At 41.6% G+C, this 18,014-nt stretch overlaps 1 protein-coding gene across 4 annotated transcripts; it reads right to left on the bottom strand.

Moving 5' to 3' along the window:
* Positions 1–752: 752 nt before the first annotated feature.
* IKZF5 (IKAROS family zinc finger 5) lies at positions 753–14,496 on the bottom strand. Of its 4 annotated transcripts, none has more exons than XM_060241464.1 (6): positions 14,362–14,496; positions 8,798–8,860; positions 7,707–7,820; positions 3,936–4,099; positions 3,596–3,778; positions 753–2,968 (listed from the first exon to the last, which is right to left on the bottom strand). In XM_060241464.1, exons 4-6 carry the CDS (start codon positions 4,066–4,068, stop codon positions 2,028–2,030), a joined length of 1,257 nt encoding a protein of 418 aa, XP_060097447.1. In that variant the 5' UTR covers positions 4,069–4,099; positions 7,707–7,820; positions 8,798–8,860; positions 14,362–14,496; the 3' UTR covers positions 753–2,027. The 4 variants fall into 4 exon arrangements, with proteins under 4 accessions (XP_060097447.1, XP_060097448.1, XP_060097450.1 ...); XM_060241465.1 differs by lacking the exon at positions 14,362–14,496 and adding an exon at positions 11,471–11,534; XM_060241467.1 differs by lacking the exon at positions 8,798–8,860 and having other exon boundaries at positions 14,362–14,384.
* Between the last annotated feature and the right edge of the window lie 3,518 nt (positions 14,497–18,014).

Genomic DNA, 18,014 nt, shown 5'->3' with positions numbered 1-18,014 from the left:
TGCAAAAAACCCCCAATCTAATTCAAAACATTAAATGAAAGGGATTTCATTGAATGGAAGTCTTAATCCTGGTTCAGAAATAATTTGGAACTAATTCCATTTCAGTTGAAGGTTCCTATTTCTGGCTCTATACTACTTGCTTCAGTTCAGTCCACCCTATACCCTTTTAATACATATAAAAGATCTTACGTTGCCCTTATGTGTCAAAGCTATGAAATCCAAGGGCAAGGTAAATCATCAGGACAGAAGAAGAAGATATTGGATTTATATCCCGCCCTCCACTTCGAAGAGTCTCAGAGCGGCTCACAATCTCCTTTACCTTCCTCCCCCACAAAAGACACCCTGTGAGGTGGGTGGGGCTGGAGAGGGCTCTCACAGCAGCTGCCCTTTCAAGGACAACCTCTGCCAGAGCTATGGCTGACCCAAGGCCATGCTAGCAGGTGCAAGTGGAGGAGTGGGGAATCAAACCCGGTTCTCCCAGATAAGAGTCCACACACTTAACCACTACACCAAACTGGCTCTCCGAAGTGATAGCTTCATAAGCACAACAGTGGAAATCTAACTGGTTCACTATCAAACATTGCTATAACATACTGCATTTGCACAGCCGTGCATTTGAGCTGGCTGCTAATCAGTACTTCACATCAAGGCATGAATTTGGGGACATGAAGAACAAATACACTCTTATCAATTACCTCAGATCAGTTTGTGTGTGTATATTTACTTGTTATGCAAAGAGACAGCAGCAGATATTTCAAGGTAAATAAGACTGAGTGTATTAAATGATACAATCAAAGTGCATGTTGAAATAAGTATCCCCCCCCAAAAAAAAGTCCATTAAGGTTTCCCATTATGAAGCCAGCACTCCATAGTTTTTGCCAGCATGTTTTGTTTAAAGTGCCTATTCCCTTTCACTTTTGTAGGAAGTTGGACAATGTTAAGGTACACAGTTTTTAAAATTTGACTACCACATATCATTCTGTAATATTCATTCACTGCAATTAGTCTTGTCTTCTTGTCTTCACTTGTTTGGTCCAGTCAAGAACTACAACCAAAGCACTTGCCCAGAGAACACTACATGATATCCACCACTGTGTACATTGACTAGAATAGTTTTCAAAAGGAAATGCATTAATGGTTCATATTTAAACACTATTTGAAAGGGATACTGACATCAAAGTCATGCTACCCAGGTGGTTAATATGCCATGAATAGAAGGCCAAGAAAAAAAATGGCACTCACACCAGCACTTAAAGGCAGCAGTTATTTATAATTGACCACCAAGTGAGGAATGAGTATTACAGTACGTCATTCTAACATTTCCCATTTTGTTTTGTTTTTTACCCACAGCATTAAGGGTTATTGATAATTAAAACTAGGCACCATTTCCATGTTATTTCTTAAGGAGATCAATAGTACTGGAAAGTGGGAGTCTTTCCCATGTGCAGTTTGTTTGTTTTTTAAAAAAATGCTATCCTTCTAGCTTCCATTGCTACTTACATGAGTTTTAGAGGCCTCACTGCAAATACATTGTCAGATTTTAAAGTTAGCTGTAGAAATGAATATTTCCTTGTTTAATTCCTACAAAAAGATTTCTTAGCAATTTAGGGGTGTAGTCAGTTGATATACAACAGAATGATTTCTACATTAGCCACATCGAAGCACATTAAATGTGGCAAAAGAATGAATAAGCTGTTTTATGGTACAGCTTAGTCTGTAGGCTATAAATTGTACTTAAATACAGGCATTGTTCCAGAAATCCACATTAAAGTGGTTATGCTAACAATCCATACGGAAATTTAATTGCACTGTGAGCATCATTTCCATTAAGGAACCACATGAAGACCACCACCATGACTAAGAAGCATATACCCAACAAATCATGACAGTATGTAAAGACATTTGCCTTCAATGTTAAACTGCTTAATTATTCCAAAAGGGCAAGTACTCTCATATGATGTAAGAGACAGATAGCAATGTGCTTAGACACACAAAATGAAAGAAAGCAAGATGCTCCTTGTATTCAATCAATGCTGGTTATGTTGGCCTCGGGCAAAGTGGCAAGCAAAGTCATACTTGTTTTTACACTTGCAACCACATATGTTACACTGGAAAGGATTTTCAAATCCATGACATCCCATATGAATAGTATAAAGAATATTGTCAGCAAAATACATATCACAGTGCTGGCAGTGATGCAGAAGCTGAGGATCCTGAACTGGAAGAGTTGGTGCTGGAGTACTTGGCTGACTATTACTTATACTCGGAGTACTGGCATGGGCACTGTGGTCACTGCTGGGACCTGCCACTGGACTGTAGTTTCTTTGAGTATGTGCAGGACGAGGATCAGGACTTGTAGGGGGTGAGCTCCGAGGAATACTTGTTGCCACAGCTGGAAGAGCTGGTGCAGCAGGCTGCTGCATCATAAAAGGCTTTTCATCTTGACAAGGGACAACATCAGGGGATGGTGGGTTTTGGTTTTCAGGAGGCAGGCTAGACAACTGTCCTGCTAATGTGGAAAGCTGGTTTAAAGGATTATCTACCATAAGATCTTGTGGGTCTCTTGGTAACCCACCAGTCTCTGTTGGCTTTGTCATACTATCATATGCTTCAGTCTGAATGTTGGGGATTTCATGGGTGAAGTCATTAAGGTAATCTGGCTTCTGAACCACCATGGAAGGTGGACTCAAATTAATTAGTGTTCTTCGGCTGTACCCCAAGTTACTGGTCTTCTTCTGCAAGACTCCCCACATCTTCTTGCTACTAAGGGAGGGTCTTGTTCCCTTTATAGGCACCATTTTATGTTTACGTCTGCGATGGTGTGACAAGTTGCTCCTGTCACTACAGCGGAAGGAACACAGTTCACATTTATAAGGTTTTTCACCAGTATGTGATCGCATATGAGCTTCCAAATGACGTTCATAGGCAGATGCAAAGGGGCATAAATGGCATCGATGTGGCTTCTCACCTGGAAAATAAATCATACATTTTAATCAACAAGCATTTCAAAGCATACCAACAGAACAAAGAAGGAAAAATATCAGGCACATGTATTTGATTTATATCCCGCCCTGAGCCTGCTTCGGCGGGGAGGGCGGAATATAAATAAAATAAAATAATTATGAAATTCAGTAAGCACTGAGAATCAACTAGGTCACCAACTGTTGCTATTTTTAGGTAGTACCACATCAACTATGTCATATAGTTTTTGCTTGCACTTTCATGTTAAGATACACTTAAAACTACTGGGAAGAAGAAAAAAAGGAAGAAAACTCCATTTATGAAGAGCTGCAGTCTCCAGACTGCAAAACACAGTACCTGCAACCAATGCTTCCTCTAAGCTGTGGAGTCTTGTGAGCAAAAATTCTACTTCATGAGCTACTGGCATTAAAAGGTGTGAGCCACTGCATAAATAAGTTTGCTTTGGGGACATTTTTCCTGAGCTAAGATAAAAATGTGTGAGCCAGAGGCTAAAAAACCTGTGAGCTACCTCACACTAACACAGCTTAGAGGAACACTGCCTAAGACATGTGTAGTTTCATCAGCATAATCTTTTGGACAGTGGTTGTGCAGATACAAAAACTGCAGTATTTACCTGTGTGAATTCTGATATGTTCTATGAGACGTGCGGTTCCTTTGCTGGCATAGTTACAATATCGACACTTCAATTTTCCATCAAAAGTTCGTTCGAATCCATCTACTAACACTCCTGAGTTTTCATCCAATGAGACTTCAACTGAAGGATGATCTAGTCCATTTTGATCACCTTCGGTCCCTGCTGCAATAAAAAACAATAATTAAAACACACACTGGGAAATTTTACTTTATATCAGAGTTAGCTTGTATCATATCCCATTGAGAGAGGCAGAAGGAACATTTGTCCCTGCTTTTCATTTAAACAGTGCTCAACTTCAATTGCACCAAGGTTAACTTACCACCCTGAAGAGTCTCAGCTTCCTTGTCCCCACTAACAGAACCTGAAATCATGTTCACATGTTGAGTCTGCTGAGTCAAATATTCCTGAAAATCTTTTACAAAATCCAAAGGTTCTGGTTTCTTTTCACCCATATTCACACTAAAGCTTCACAATGTTGTGGGCCTAAAAGTTAAAAAAAAGAATTAGAGTTCATACAAACCAAATAGTATTTTAAATTGTTAGGGATTTACTACATTTATGTATGTTCCTGTATTCTTGAAAAGCTCAGAACATTTTAGCCTCACAATTACCCCATGATATATGTTAAGGAATAATGACTTATCAAGTGTTGCCAATGAAAGTCACAACTGACCAAGGAACTAAATTAGGGTTTTCCACATGCAAATCTAACGTACCACACTAGCAATAACGTATCTTCAATGGAAAACCCTGATCCTACACAATTCATAGCAAAAAAACAAAACAAAAAACCCAAGCAAACCAAAATGACAAGATTTGAACATTTTTCCTACAAAAAAAAAGCTAAAGAGACTAGGACTTTTCAGCTTGAAAAGAAACAAGGGATAGCATGATAGAAATTTTATAAGGTTAAACACAGTAGAAGTAGATGAAAACCTTTTCTCCATTTCTCAAAAACCAGAACTTGGGAGAACACAATGAAATCAATGAGTAGCAGATTTATTTACTTGTTTCATTTACAGGTTGTTCTTCTCAGAGACTTAAGGCATCTGCCCACATTACAAAAATTTGCACACAACAGTAAAAGCCATTTATAAACTTTCAATAAACATCAAGAACTACAACTATATCCCCATCATAGAAATGTCCTCCTGAAAAGTCACATTTGATACATTCTGCAAAAAAATTCTAGCACAGGAGCCTTCCTGACCTTGTCAGGGCCACAATACAAACTGCAAAAGTGGGGCAGCTGCTCATCTTAACCATTTGTTGGGCAGTACCTTTTAAAGGCCTCATTCAGATAAGCAAAGCTGTTGTAGCTCAGCATACTGGAAGAGGCATTCCATAGAAGTGTGGGTCCCAGACTATGAAGGCCTTTGTAGGCAATAAGCAGCACATTGAATTTAACCCAGAAACTGATTGGTATTCAAGAGAGTGACTGCAGAATAAATGCAACATGCTCACTCCAGCTAGTACCTGATAGTAATCAAGCTGTGGTGTTCTGAACCAGCTAAAGTTTCCAAGTTGTCTTCAAGGGCATCCCATGTAGATAACATTACAACAGTCTAAGCCTTGAGGCTGTTTTGGCATGGATCCACATATCCAGATCAGCTGGATTAGGGCAGGAAACCAACCTCCATGCTAAGTGGAGATGCAAGAAAGCATTAGTTGCAGCTGAATTAACTTTGTTTCTTCAGCAATAATACTGGGTCAAGTATAATCCCTAAATGCATAACAAATCAGCCATACTATGGAAGCATACTATGCTCCAAGTCTTCAATCTTACTGACCAGCATCACCTCAGTATTCTCAAGATTCAAATTTCAGTTCTTAGAGCAGACAAAAGAAAATACTTCTTTACAAAACCTATAGTTAAATTATGGAACTCAATGTCATAGGATGTGGTAAAGGCCACTAAATTATATGGTTCTTAATGCCATTTCAAGGCCATTAAGGACAAATTCAAGGACAGCAGGTCCATCAAAGGGCATGATGGCTCTAAATTCAACATATCTATGAAAGTTTCTGGGAAGACAGTAGCAAGAAGGAAGTTTGCCCCTGACATGGGCCTTCTGGGGCATCTTCTCAGTCACTGTGGAAATAGGATGATGGGCTGGATGGACTGGATTGAAATTAAATCAAAAGAATTTCTGGCTAAATATTAGGAAGAACTTCCTGACAGAGCGGTTCCTCAGTGGAACAGACTTCCTCAGGAGGTGGTGGGCTCTCCTTCCTTGGAGGTTTTTAAGCAGAGGCTAGATGGCCATCTGACTGCAATGCTGATTCTGTGAATTAGGCAGATCATGAGAAGGAGGGCAGGAAGTGTTGCATCAATGCTAAGTTCTTGTGGCCCTTTCTTACATGCCCAGGGAAATGCTGATTGACACTTTTCTCCAGGCCAGTTTGGCAAGGGATCCAGAAGGTTTTTGCCACAAGGTAAACGGAACATTTTAGGCAGAGGCTAGATGGCCATCTGACTGCAATGCTGATTCTGTGAATTAGGCAGATCATGAACAATATTTATTAAATTCTTTATTAAAACTCTTAATTTCTTTGCACAGAAAGATAAAATACATATGTATGCACTTTACATGACCATGCTAGAAGAAGACTAGACTTTTTAAAAAACAAAACCTGGGAATAACAGTCACCATAAGACCAGCATAGGGAAAAGTTAGGGAATTATTTTTGGCACCAGTGGGAGAAAGAAACACACATGTACCATATAAATCACTGACCACTGTTTAATCATTATGCATCACTCTTTGTCTTGACAGCAAAGTAATATGTGCAGCTCCTACAAGAGCTACGAAACTAAGGTGGAACACTGCACTGTTCTCTTTAATTCTGTCCCTCCTTCCAGTGGCTCCCTTGGCTTTTGCACTAACTTTCCCTGCTCTAGGTCTTCATGTGACCTCTGTGATGGAGGGGAAGAGCTTGTAAGCCTGTCTGTTTCCTCCTTTTTCTCCACTTCACACACAGCAGAAATAGTTGTTTACTTAAGGGTCAGCATTCAGAACCTGACTGAGGTCCTGCTACTTGAAAGTAAGCCTGCATTAAGTTCCTCCTTAACCTCTGGGAGCTGCACAGTAAGTGTGAAAAAGTCACATGTGGCTCCCAAACCACAGTTTGGCCTCCTATGCACTAGGTGGAAACATATCCCTAAAACACTACATACCATCTATCACATCATCTGCTATAGTGGCTTTAAGCCCTGAGGCCATCAAAGTCACTATATAAAAATGTGATGCATTGGAAAATACTACTTGCCAGTTCTTTCCTTCTTTCTTTGAAAGACTTTGGATACCCATCACTTTTTCAAGATGAAGCTTTTCAGCTGACTTCCAATTCTATAAAAACATGCTTGACAAACATTCTAGCAAGGCTTGGATTTTTATCCCTCACAGAAGGATAATTCACTTGATCAGATTTTTTTAACATGAAGGCTGAGTCCAAGATAAATCCAATTCAGATCAATAACAATCAATTAGGGGCATCTCTTAATTGCTATAGTTCTCAGTTTCTAACTCATTGAGAAAAGAGTATTAATAATGCCTTAAGATGTCTGCAACAAGGAACATGAGTGTAGATAATCTTTTTTGCTCCTTGGTACCAAGTAGTAGAAGAAGAACTGCAGATTTATACCCCGCCCTTCTCTCTGAATCAGAGACTCAGAGCGGCTTACAATCTCCTTTATCTCCTTCCTCCACAATAGACACCCTGTGAGGTGGGTGGGGCTGAGAGGGCTCTCACAGCAGCTGCCCTTTCAAGGACAACCTCTGCCAGAGCTATGGCTAACCTAAGGCCATTCCAGCAGGTGCAAGTGGAGGAGTAGGAAATCAAACCCGGTTCTCCCAGATAAGAGTCCGTGCAGTTAACCACTACACCAAACTGGCTCTCTTAGAAAGAAGAAAAAGAAATCATCTTGTCTGACTACAGTCAAAGATTTGGAAAGACAAGGTCACAAATATAAGAATTCAGAAAGCAACAATAGTTACTACTTACACTCCGTTATCTCTACCATACAAGTGTATTATTAGAGACTGGGAGATCCGTTTAAAAGTATTAAAAACAATAACAGCAATCTTACCTTATCAATCCAAATAAAATCCAAACCAATGAAAGAGACATCAAAAATCCACTCTTGAAATGCATGTTCCATTATATATGGAGATATTCTCAAAACTGTAATGCCTCTTGTATTCTACGAAAAGACAGAATACATGTTGGCATTAAAAGATAAGTCTATTATAACAGAAAATAAAAACAATCAAGCCCCCAGAACAGAAACTGCACTTTTCAGATGCTATGCTTCATAATGAACAACAGTTTAACACCCAGTCTGCTCAGTTACTTAAAATGGAGGAGAGGCTCAGATGGTGGAAGCTCAGCTCTACTTTTTCTTACTATTAGCTTCCCCACACAAACACTTCTTCCAGAAAAACTCACTCTGGTATCTGTGCTAAAGAAAGAAGTATTAGACCGAAGAAGCTGGTTGTGTGGGAAGGGTCTACAGACCTCCCACCAACTCACCTCTTAAATTCTCAAAAGTTGAAGGCTTCTTTCTCCTCTACCACCAGGCTTCAAAGGTGTCCTCCTTAAGTTCATCTGATAATTACATCAGTTATCCCACCAAGTATGAAGCTTGTAAACCTGGCGAGTCACAAAGCTGTATACTACCCACCAATGATGCATAGCAAAGGCCAGTGTTGGCTCAATAAGTCTTATTTGTCCTGCCTTCCTGGCATGGAGTAAAAAAAAAAAGAGGTTGTCAAGCAGCACAAAGGGCTGGGGGCTGTATTCAGCCTGATGAGTAATATGTTGTCCCAACTCTGCCATAGTTTGTTCCTTTTGCTTTGGAAGAAGGAAAAACAAAAATCATCACTATCAACTTTTACTCTGCTTCCTCTAAGGAGCTAAGAGCAGTATAGAAGTCTTCCCCACCACAACCACCATTTAGCCCTCCCAGACTTGTGTAAAGTAGGTTAGACTGAGAGGAGGTAACTGGTTCATTGTCACCCAGATCTCCCAGAGTAGGGCCTTACACTATTTGAGATAGATCATGAGTGAAGAGGTGTCATTTTTAATGAATTTTACTCAACTACATTATTCAGGCAAAGATCTGCACATTATGTTTAACTACAGCTACTCCATATCTCTTCACATGACAGTTGTGCCTACCTTCTTTCTGTTTTCACCAGCTACTTATAGGCTTAAGTTAACTGAGGTTCCATTTGTTGAACTCTGTAAATGAATGAAAAATGAGAACACACATCAGTGGCTTATGAGGAAGATTTTGTACTGGTTTAGATTTGACAATGCATGAAGGGCTGACACAGAGGTAGACAGATGCATGAACAAATACATCAGAATACATCGGCTACAGTCTGGCAGGGTGATTTGTAAGATCTTATTTTAAACATTTCTGAGCCTTCTCATAACCTAGTTTAAGATAGCTTTCTGGGATGAAACACCAACCAAAGTGGATTAAATATTCTGTGTGCCATAAATGAGACCTAAGTATCTCATCTATAGATATTCCTCTAGATATTCCTCAAGGTGCAAACCTATTTTTTAAGAGGGAGTACAACCTCCATCTATAACCAGCTGTATACCTCAGTTCCCCAGTTATTATTATCTATCAACAGCATCTTCATTAGTCAGGTTTGATCTTCAGTTTACTGCATTTCATGCTGCCCACTACCACTTTTAAAGACCTATTTAGAGCTGGGGTGGCCAACGGTAGCTCTCCAGATGTTTTTGCCTACAACTCCCATCAGCCCCAGCCATTGGCCATGCTGGCTGGGGCTGATGGGAGTTGTAGGCAAAAAAATATCTGGAGAGCTACCGTTGTGGTCACCCCTGATTTAGAGTACTCACTTCTAAGACTGAACTAGTTGAGAGCCTAGAAAGAAATTAGAGGATTTGTGAGGTTGATTCCCCTCCTTTTACAGGACTCATTTCTAATACATGTTTAAAGAGCTGCTTTTAAAATGAAATTTACATTCCTAAATAGAACACACAGTACAATACCCTGATTAAAAAAATCCTAGACTACCAATCAAGAAAGGTAACCATAGTTAATAGTATCAAATCACTAAGAAGTCTTTCACTGACAGGGGGGAAGGACCCTTAAAGTTGCATTTTAAATAGCTCTGGCAACCCAAAATGGTGTCAGACAACTAAAAGAGGGGCAGGAGGTGGCCTGGGGGCTGAATCAGGCCCCCAGAGGGCTCCTATCAGACCCCCGAGCAACTGGCTGTCATCTGCTCCCTATCTCTTGCTTTCTTCTGCATCACAGCTTACTTTGCAAGGCTTCCTCCATCACACAGGCGCTATAGAGCAAAAACTCTATTTTCTCCACTGACTGAGGCTCATCCCTTGGGGAGGAAGGCAGAGCTTGTTTTTCCAGGTTCTCTCAATCGTGCAGCAGAGCTACTAAGCCAAGCCTCTCTTCCTTCTATTGGTTGAAGCTCCTCCCCCTCCTGGTCCCCTGGGGAAGGAAGGAAAGAGCCAGCGCTTCCTTTGCCCAGTTCCCTGAATCCCATGGGAGAGATACAAAGAAAGCACCTTTAAAACCAATGAGTGCTAATGTTTTAAGGGTTTTTTTTAAAAAAAAAAATCTTTAGTTGTGTTTGTCTGTGTCTTTTATAAAGTTTATATCTCTGCCACCTAATCTTAAATAAGTATACACATGGCCCGGCCCACCAAGGTCTCATTTATGTCAGATCTGGCCCTCATAACAAATGAGTTTGACACTCCTGCTCTAATGTATACTCTAATAACCCACCCTGAGTCTGCCATGACGGGATGGGCAGGATATAAATCTCATCAATAAATAAAATTTAAAAAAATAAAAAATAATTTGATTTCTGTCATGCAGCATCAACATGAATAATCATCTAGCGTGGCTCTTCTGTGAAAGAAAAATGTGCTCTGCTTCACAACTAATAAAGCTGAGCAAGCCACCATTTGACATATTCATATTAAATTCTAGCCATAATTCAACAATATTGTAAACCAGGATGAGGAATAAAAAATAGTTGCTGGATTGCCTAGTGCTTCGCTTAAGAATTTGTTCAACTTTTTACTGAATAGACATCTATATCTGAAATATGTTCAGGAAATGTGAACTGTTTTTTCCAGGCCTTTTCATATGACATTTAACATTTTAATACTTCTATCACATCAGGCAGAAAATCAATTTTCACAGAATACAGGATGCAATTCTAGGAACACCTTCCTGGGTATTCCACTGAATAAAATAGGACTTGTGTCTGAGTGCACTCATAATGATGACCACATAAATTCAATCAATATGAAATCTTAGGTACAGTATGCACAAATGGTTGAACAAAAGCATTAAAGGAAGATAGCTTTCATGTGAAACAACAGATGTCAGCTAGCCAAGAATCTATAAAGCAAGGAAAGGAAAGGTCCCCTGTGCAAGCAACAGTCATTTCCGACTCTGGGGTGATGCTGCTTTCACAACATTTTCACGGCAGACCTTTTTACGGGGTGGTTTACCATTGCCTTCCCCAGTCATTACACTTTCCCCCCAGCAAGCTGGGTACTCATTTTACCGACCTCGGAAGGATGGAAGGCTGAGTCAACCTCGAGCCGGCTACCTGAACCAGCAAACCCAAGTGCTAAAGAGTTCCTCCTCAAAACATGCTGAATATTTTAATCCATTTATAGGATCCTGCTTATATAACACTGCTGTTGCTTCTACTGATATGGTAGCATGCTAAGTCAACAGCAACACACAAGCAACGCAGAAAACTTTAAACCTAGGAAGGACAGATACATATTACAGCCTCCATAGCATCTGCATGACCAACTTCAATATTTTACCTAGCAAACTCATTTAATAATTGCACTGCAGAAGTAATGATTATCATGCAGTGACAGCACTCTTGTCCTTGATGACAAAACACATTTCTCCATCCTTACAGAGTGTGGCCAGCGAGAAGAAGCGTGGAGGAGCAGCAGTATCCTCTGCACATCTCTCCAATGCTGAAACAGTTATGATCCAACATTGAGGATATTAGCTCGACTTTCCATCTACTAAAACTTTCCCACAGGTATTATGTCTACATGATCCCAAATATTTATGGCTATGATCACATTTGATAGCACTTAATTTAAAAAAAAAATGGAGAAGACAGTAGGCAGTTGGAACAGAATCCAGTTTTCTCACAAATACAATGTGTAACATGCTATCCTTCCATCACATTACTTTCTCCAGACAATTCAGAAAGCATTGACTAAACTAATATTTCTTTTCAGTTGCTATCAGCATCACAGCAATCATTGCATTCTATACTAATTTCCAGCAACACTTATTAACATCAGTGTTCTAATCTCACTGTTAAGGCTTTCTAGTTTTGTTCTTGTTTGCTTTTAACAGTGAAATACTTCATTCATGTATCATACATAAACCCAAAGATGCACAAAATGCATGTGACATTAAAAAAATAGGAATTGGCTACAGCTCTCTGTCAACTTAATTCTATGGCAAATCTGGGCCCCTGTCTTCTGCATCACCACAGATTATATGAAAAATCAGCTGTCAGCTGCCAGAAAAATTATATGAAAAATCAGCTGCCAGAAAAATCAGCTGTCGCTGAACATGCACTTCAAGAAGGAGACCACGTCATCCACTTTGAAAGAACTGAAGTCCTTTCTACGGTCTCACATTATCACACCCACCTGAACAGAGAAGCTATTGAGATTTACAAACACCAGCACAACTTTAACGGAAAGGAAGAAGGCATTTCCATCCACCATTCTTGGTATCCAGCTCTGCAAAACACCCTACAGACTACAAATTGCAGAAGGTCACAGAACAACCAGCACATTCCAGAGAACAATCAGCACAATCAACAACCATCTTCCTTATCTTCACACCCCTTCCAACCCTCCCAGCAATCAACACAGAACAATGGTCACATTCAAAAGCCAGTTTCCTTATCACTACCCTTCCAGGAAGCCCCACCAAACAATGGGCACATTCACAAACCAATTGCCCTTTCACCACACCCCCTCCAGCCTAGAAATAGCAGCTCTCCAGCAGCCCTGGCCTCACTCAATGCACAGCAGCCAAGAAGGTCAGAGCGCCTGCTCCAGCTGCAACGCCACTGAGGATGTTCTCCGCAGCTGAGAACGAAACGTCTGGAAGAAAAACTTTCTCCAGTAGAACATGGCACTTGAGCCCGAAAGATTCTACAAACCCTAACAAATTATATGCTTCCCCAACTCCACAAGCTCATACACAATCAGCCCTACTTGGCCCATACTCTATGCCAGTGGTACTCATTCTGTAACTCATGGAGGGCCACATTTGCAATTACTGTCAACCAAAAGAGGCACATTTACTTCCATCTCTGTCATAATCCTGTACCTCAAGGAGGTTTGAAGCTTAACCATTCCTCTGGAGTCACCTATTCAAGGTGGGAACCACCAGCCAACCACAGGGGTCACCAGGCAAGGGTCTTGCCCACTTCCATGAAACATAGTGTTGGTGCCACATTGGTGCTCAGAACAGCCATGAGTGGCTCCTGAGTCACTGAACGTGTTCTCATTGCTGTATGTTTTCTATCCTGCTGCAACCTGTGTCATCTTCCTTGTCTCTCAAACCACTTCTCTGTCCATTTCAAGACGTTCTGTAGTAATGCATTTCCTGAACACCACATTTCACATGTCCACTACCACCTGACTATCCAAATTTCATGTGTTTAACCTACTGCAATTTGCCAGAGTCTGGATAAGAATGATGCTCCTAGGGGGAAGGGCATGATAAAAAATGGGCTAGAGAGATAAACAGAACCATGCCATTTCCACGTTCAGGGCAACAACAGAGATAATAAAGAAGCACTTAGGAGAAGCTCATCTCAGCCACCACTTCTGACCAAATATTTGCTTTTCTGAGCAAAGCTGCCTTATACTGAGCCAGGCCACCGAATCACAGTAAGTACTGTCAACTCCAACTGGATGTAGTCAGGTCTTTCATATCACCTAGTACCTGATCCTTTTTATTTTAATCTGAAGATGCTAGGGATTAAACCCTGAACTTCTGTGCACAAAGCAGATGCCTTACCCCTGAGCCACAGCCTTTCCCATAGAAAACAAAGATACCTCAGAAGAGCTCACTGGGAAGGGAGACTCGAGCACACCAGACTTTCTTGAGCGAAGGACAGGATAAAAATGCACTAATCAGGCATGTGATTTTGCCTCCAATCACACAAAACAGCAACATAATTTCTAGATGACCACCAGACCCACAAGATGGGAGCGCAAAGAGGACTCACGTATCCTGAACCGTTAGGTGAAAGAAAAAAATTCAGCAGCATCAGTTACAAAGTATTGCAACTGGGACTGCCTGTCCCCTACTACACAAGAAGGCGCCTCCTCTCCCGACCCTAAAAAAGCCAACTTCCACATCCACCTCGGGGGTCGAAGGGTGAGAGTTCCCTCTCCCTGGGGCAAAAACTGCCCCTCCTTTACAAAGCAGAGCCCCTTCCCCTCACCAGCTCAAGCATGGCATAGCCTGCCCCACCAGACACTACCGAGTGTCTCCGCCGCTGTCTCTCCTCTCTGCTTCTCTACCATCCTCCTTAACTTCATCTCTCACAGGCGACAAACGGAGAAGGGAGAAAGGCAAGAGAAAGTGAGCCGCACAGGACGGTCTTTTCCGTCCGAAGGAGTCAGGGGCAGATGTCTTGTGAGGACTATTCCCGACTCACCTGCGCTGCACTTTGGGGCACCCACCGCCCACAATTCCTTCCTCCGCCGCCTCCATGTTTGTTGTGTCTCCCAGAGTACAGACGTAACCCGCCAGGTCCCGCGAGAGCCGCGCGATCTTTGCGCCTGCGCGCCTCAAGCTCCACTCCCGAGCCCACAATAGACGCGAAAATAGGCTTCTCCGAGGGACTGCTTTCTTAATGGTTCTGTAGAGAGATTTCCGGTTGCAGACTGCGGTCGAAGGAATCTTCCATGTGCGGGGGCAACAGCGATGAAAATAAAGGAACCAATGTAAACATATATAAGAAGGTATTTTTAAATAAACTGTCTTCCCCAACACATTCAGCAGAAGCGGGACAAGAATACCATATTTCCCCAGAACAAGAACAAAAGAGATCCACGTAATACCTTTCGTTATTGATACAGTGGAACAAAGCAGGAGTCAAGTGCATCTTTAGACCAACCAATTTTTATTTAGAATGTAAGCTTTCGTGTGCTCTTAAGCACACTTCATCAGACGAGGAATCCAGCACAGCAAAAAAGATACAAAACATTGTGCAAGCTTTTGAGATCACCAGAGCTCTTCATCAAGCTGGATGTTACAAGATTTTTAAATATAGACGGTTAGACAGACAGATTTCTCAAGCCATGATATTAAGCTATAATCTTGAAGACATCCTCAGTTTCTCTGCGTTTATATGAGTAGTGATTGATAGAGAACGTATTCATCCAACAAATCAATCAAGAGGGAGGCTTCCTCAAAGACTTTGTTCATGTTCTCTAATTTCAAAAGACATAGAAGTGTGACAAGTAAGCTCCCTTTGCAGTGTTTTGAAGGCATCATGACCTCCATTCTCTCAAAGCACCCACGCACCACCGCATAAACAGATAGGAATAAAAAATAAAGTTCCCAAGTTTCTAACGACTGAGTGACAAGGCAGAAGTTTGAAAATTATAGCCCTCCCACATCATGACAAGCAATACCGCACCTGGGCTACGATCACGCTCACTAAATAATGCACCATCAATCCACTTTCACTGCAATTTCCAATTGGATTTTACTGTGTGAACTGGCAAAATCCAATTGGAAAGTGCACTGGAAGTGAATTGAAAATGCTTAATTTAGTCTGTGTGATTGTAGCTCTGCTGAATTTCTGCTTGTTATGCCTCAGAAAGGTACAGAAGTCTTTGGCTGAAACTCAGACACTGGACGTGTGATTATCACAGTATAACCGAATACACACTAGGTGGGTCCTTGCATAATTACATAAAGCTTTTGTTTTGGAGCAAATATCCAGCATAATCCTAAATTAATGAAAGTCTGTTCAACAGCCCTTTCTTTCATTTGCCAGCAAAAACACTGTGATGGTATTTCTTTTGTTGGTGGCACTTCTACAAACCAGGTCTAGGATCCAAGCATTTAGGAGCAAGTAGGGACAGGTACATCTAATCCAAGTTGGGTGGGGTGGTGGAGGACCTAAATTGTGAGTCTATGCTATTTCATAAACAAAAAAGCTTTTTCACCCTCTTTCCTGACTCATGGCATCAGTCTAGAATTGCCAGGTCCAGGTTGGGAAAATTTCTGGAGCTCTGCGGGGTAGATCCTGAAGAGTGTGGGCTTTGAGGAGGGGAGGGACTTCAGTGCCATAGGGCACTTTCACACATGCTACATAATGCAGTTTCGATCCATTTCAGTTAAGTGACTGTTTGCAAGTGGATTTTTCCACTTCACAAGGTAAAATCCAGTTGCAAAATGGATGGAAAGTGCAATGTTTAGTGTCCAGGATCCAAAGCACCTATTTTCTCCAGGTGAACTAATATCTTATCACCTGGAGATTAGTTATAGTACCACGAAATCTCCAGCTGGTCAGATGGGAATATATGAAGCTGCATTATACTGAGTCAGACAATTTCTCAAGATCAAGACTGCCTACATTGACTGGGAATGGCTCTCCAAAGACTCACTTTTCAATCATGTAATGCCAGATCTTTTAAGCTGGAAGTGATGTGGTTTGCCCTTCTGCATGCAAAACAGATGCTCTACCAAACCATGGCCCAGTCCCCAAAGGTGGGAGAGAGGGCACATCCTGAAATGGGCCCAGATAAATAATTCAGACCTTATTTCTAAGTTCCCCATTCAAAGGGTTCTTTTCCTGTCTCCCTATTTAACTATTTTTCCCTAGAGGGACACTATTACTTAGAAGGAAAAACAGATGGAGCATTTTTCAAAAAGCTTATTCTGTATACAGTTGTGTTTTTAAAGTGCTGTTTACAAGCACCATATATTAAAGGCCAGTCCTTGGTTTCTTTTGTTGCTGTTACATTTATTTATTTTATAAGTTCCCTTTCAACAGAAAATGAGGAAAGAGGCTGATATAGACAGATGCTAATCTCCAGGTGGAGTTTGAAGTTCTCCTGGAGTTCCATCTGATCTCCAGACCACAGACATCAGTTCTCCTGGAGGGAATGGCATCTCTGAAGGACAGACTACATCCCTGATGACCTCTCTACCCTCTCCCAAACTCCATCCTCCCCAAGCACCACCTCCTAGATCTTCAGGAATTTCCCAAAGAGTTGCCAACTCCTGTTGGGGAAATTCCTGCACATTTGGAGGTGATGCTGGAGGGGCAGGATTTCAGGAAGGAGCTCAGTGGGGATATGATGCCATAGAGTTCACCCTCTGAAGCTTCCAGATCTTCTGGGTAATCTGATCTCTGGAGATCAGTTGTCATTCTAGAAGAACTCTTGACCTCTCCTCAGTAATTAAAGATTAGAAAACCTTGTAAAAGACCTTTTTTGGGTAGATCTCAACTTTGATGAGCCTACAGGTACTTTTGAAATGTGGAGAAAAGGTAGTTGATGCCATCAGAAACTGGTGGCTTGAGGGCAGGACCAGTCATGCATGGAATGCTGAGGGGCTCCACGCTAAATGTCTTGATGAAGGCAACTCCTCCTGATTAGTTGCTCCTTACAGATGCCTCTTAAGATTCTTCTGAAGGACCTTCCATCACTGAGGCACCACAGAAAAACCAGGGTAGGTTCATTGCATTGGAAAACAGAGGTTGTTTGTCTTTGGCCTCCAGGAGAAAGGGTTTGTCCCAGGCCACAAGGAAAGGAAGCCTATGTTGCGACTTTTAATGGTCTTTAAGGTATGGTCTTTATTGTATGGTTTAATTTGTTAGCCACTTTGGTGGCCCTTGTGAGGGCAGAAAAGTGGAACAATAGATCTGTAAGGAAGCTGTGGTGCACCTGTCCCAGGTAAATTCAGCTGTTTTCTGACTCCCAGGTCCTCTCCCCCCGCCCCCAATCCCGGCATTCCATTCAAGACGCCTTGGATTCAAGCATTTACCAAGAAACGCTTCAGCATGTCCCTTGGGAACCAAACTGGGGGCCACTAGAAGGAAGATATGTCAAAGTGCTGAGACAAAACGAAGGCTCTCACGCTGTCCTATTTGATTTTTATTCTTAGTCTTACGCACTTCCACCACTTTACAGGTAGAACCGGTAGTGTAGATTGTATGAAACTCTTGGGGATTTTTATTTATTTATTTTTAATGAAAACCTCTCTTAGGTTTTCTCCCGCCAGTCTGAGGTTTACTTTCTCCAGCTGAAGGGGCGGGACGGGGAGGGGAGGGGAGGAGGCGGGACGGGGGAA

This window comes from Heteronotia binoei, chromosome 6, assembly GCF_032191835.1.
Source record: "Heteronotia binoei isolate CCM8104 ecotype False Entrance Well chromosome 6, APGP_CSIRO_Hbin_v1, whole genome shotgun sequence".
NCBI classification, from domain to species: Eukaryota; Metazoa; Chordata; class Lepidosauria; order Squamata; family Gekkonidae; genus Heteronotia; species Heteronotia binoei.
This window is presented reverse-complemented; position numbering and strand designations above follow the sequence as displayed.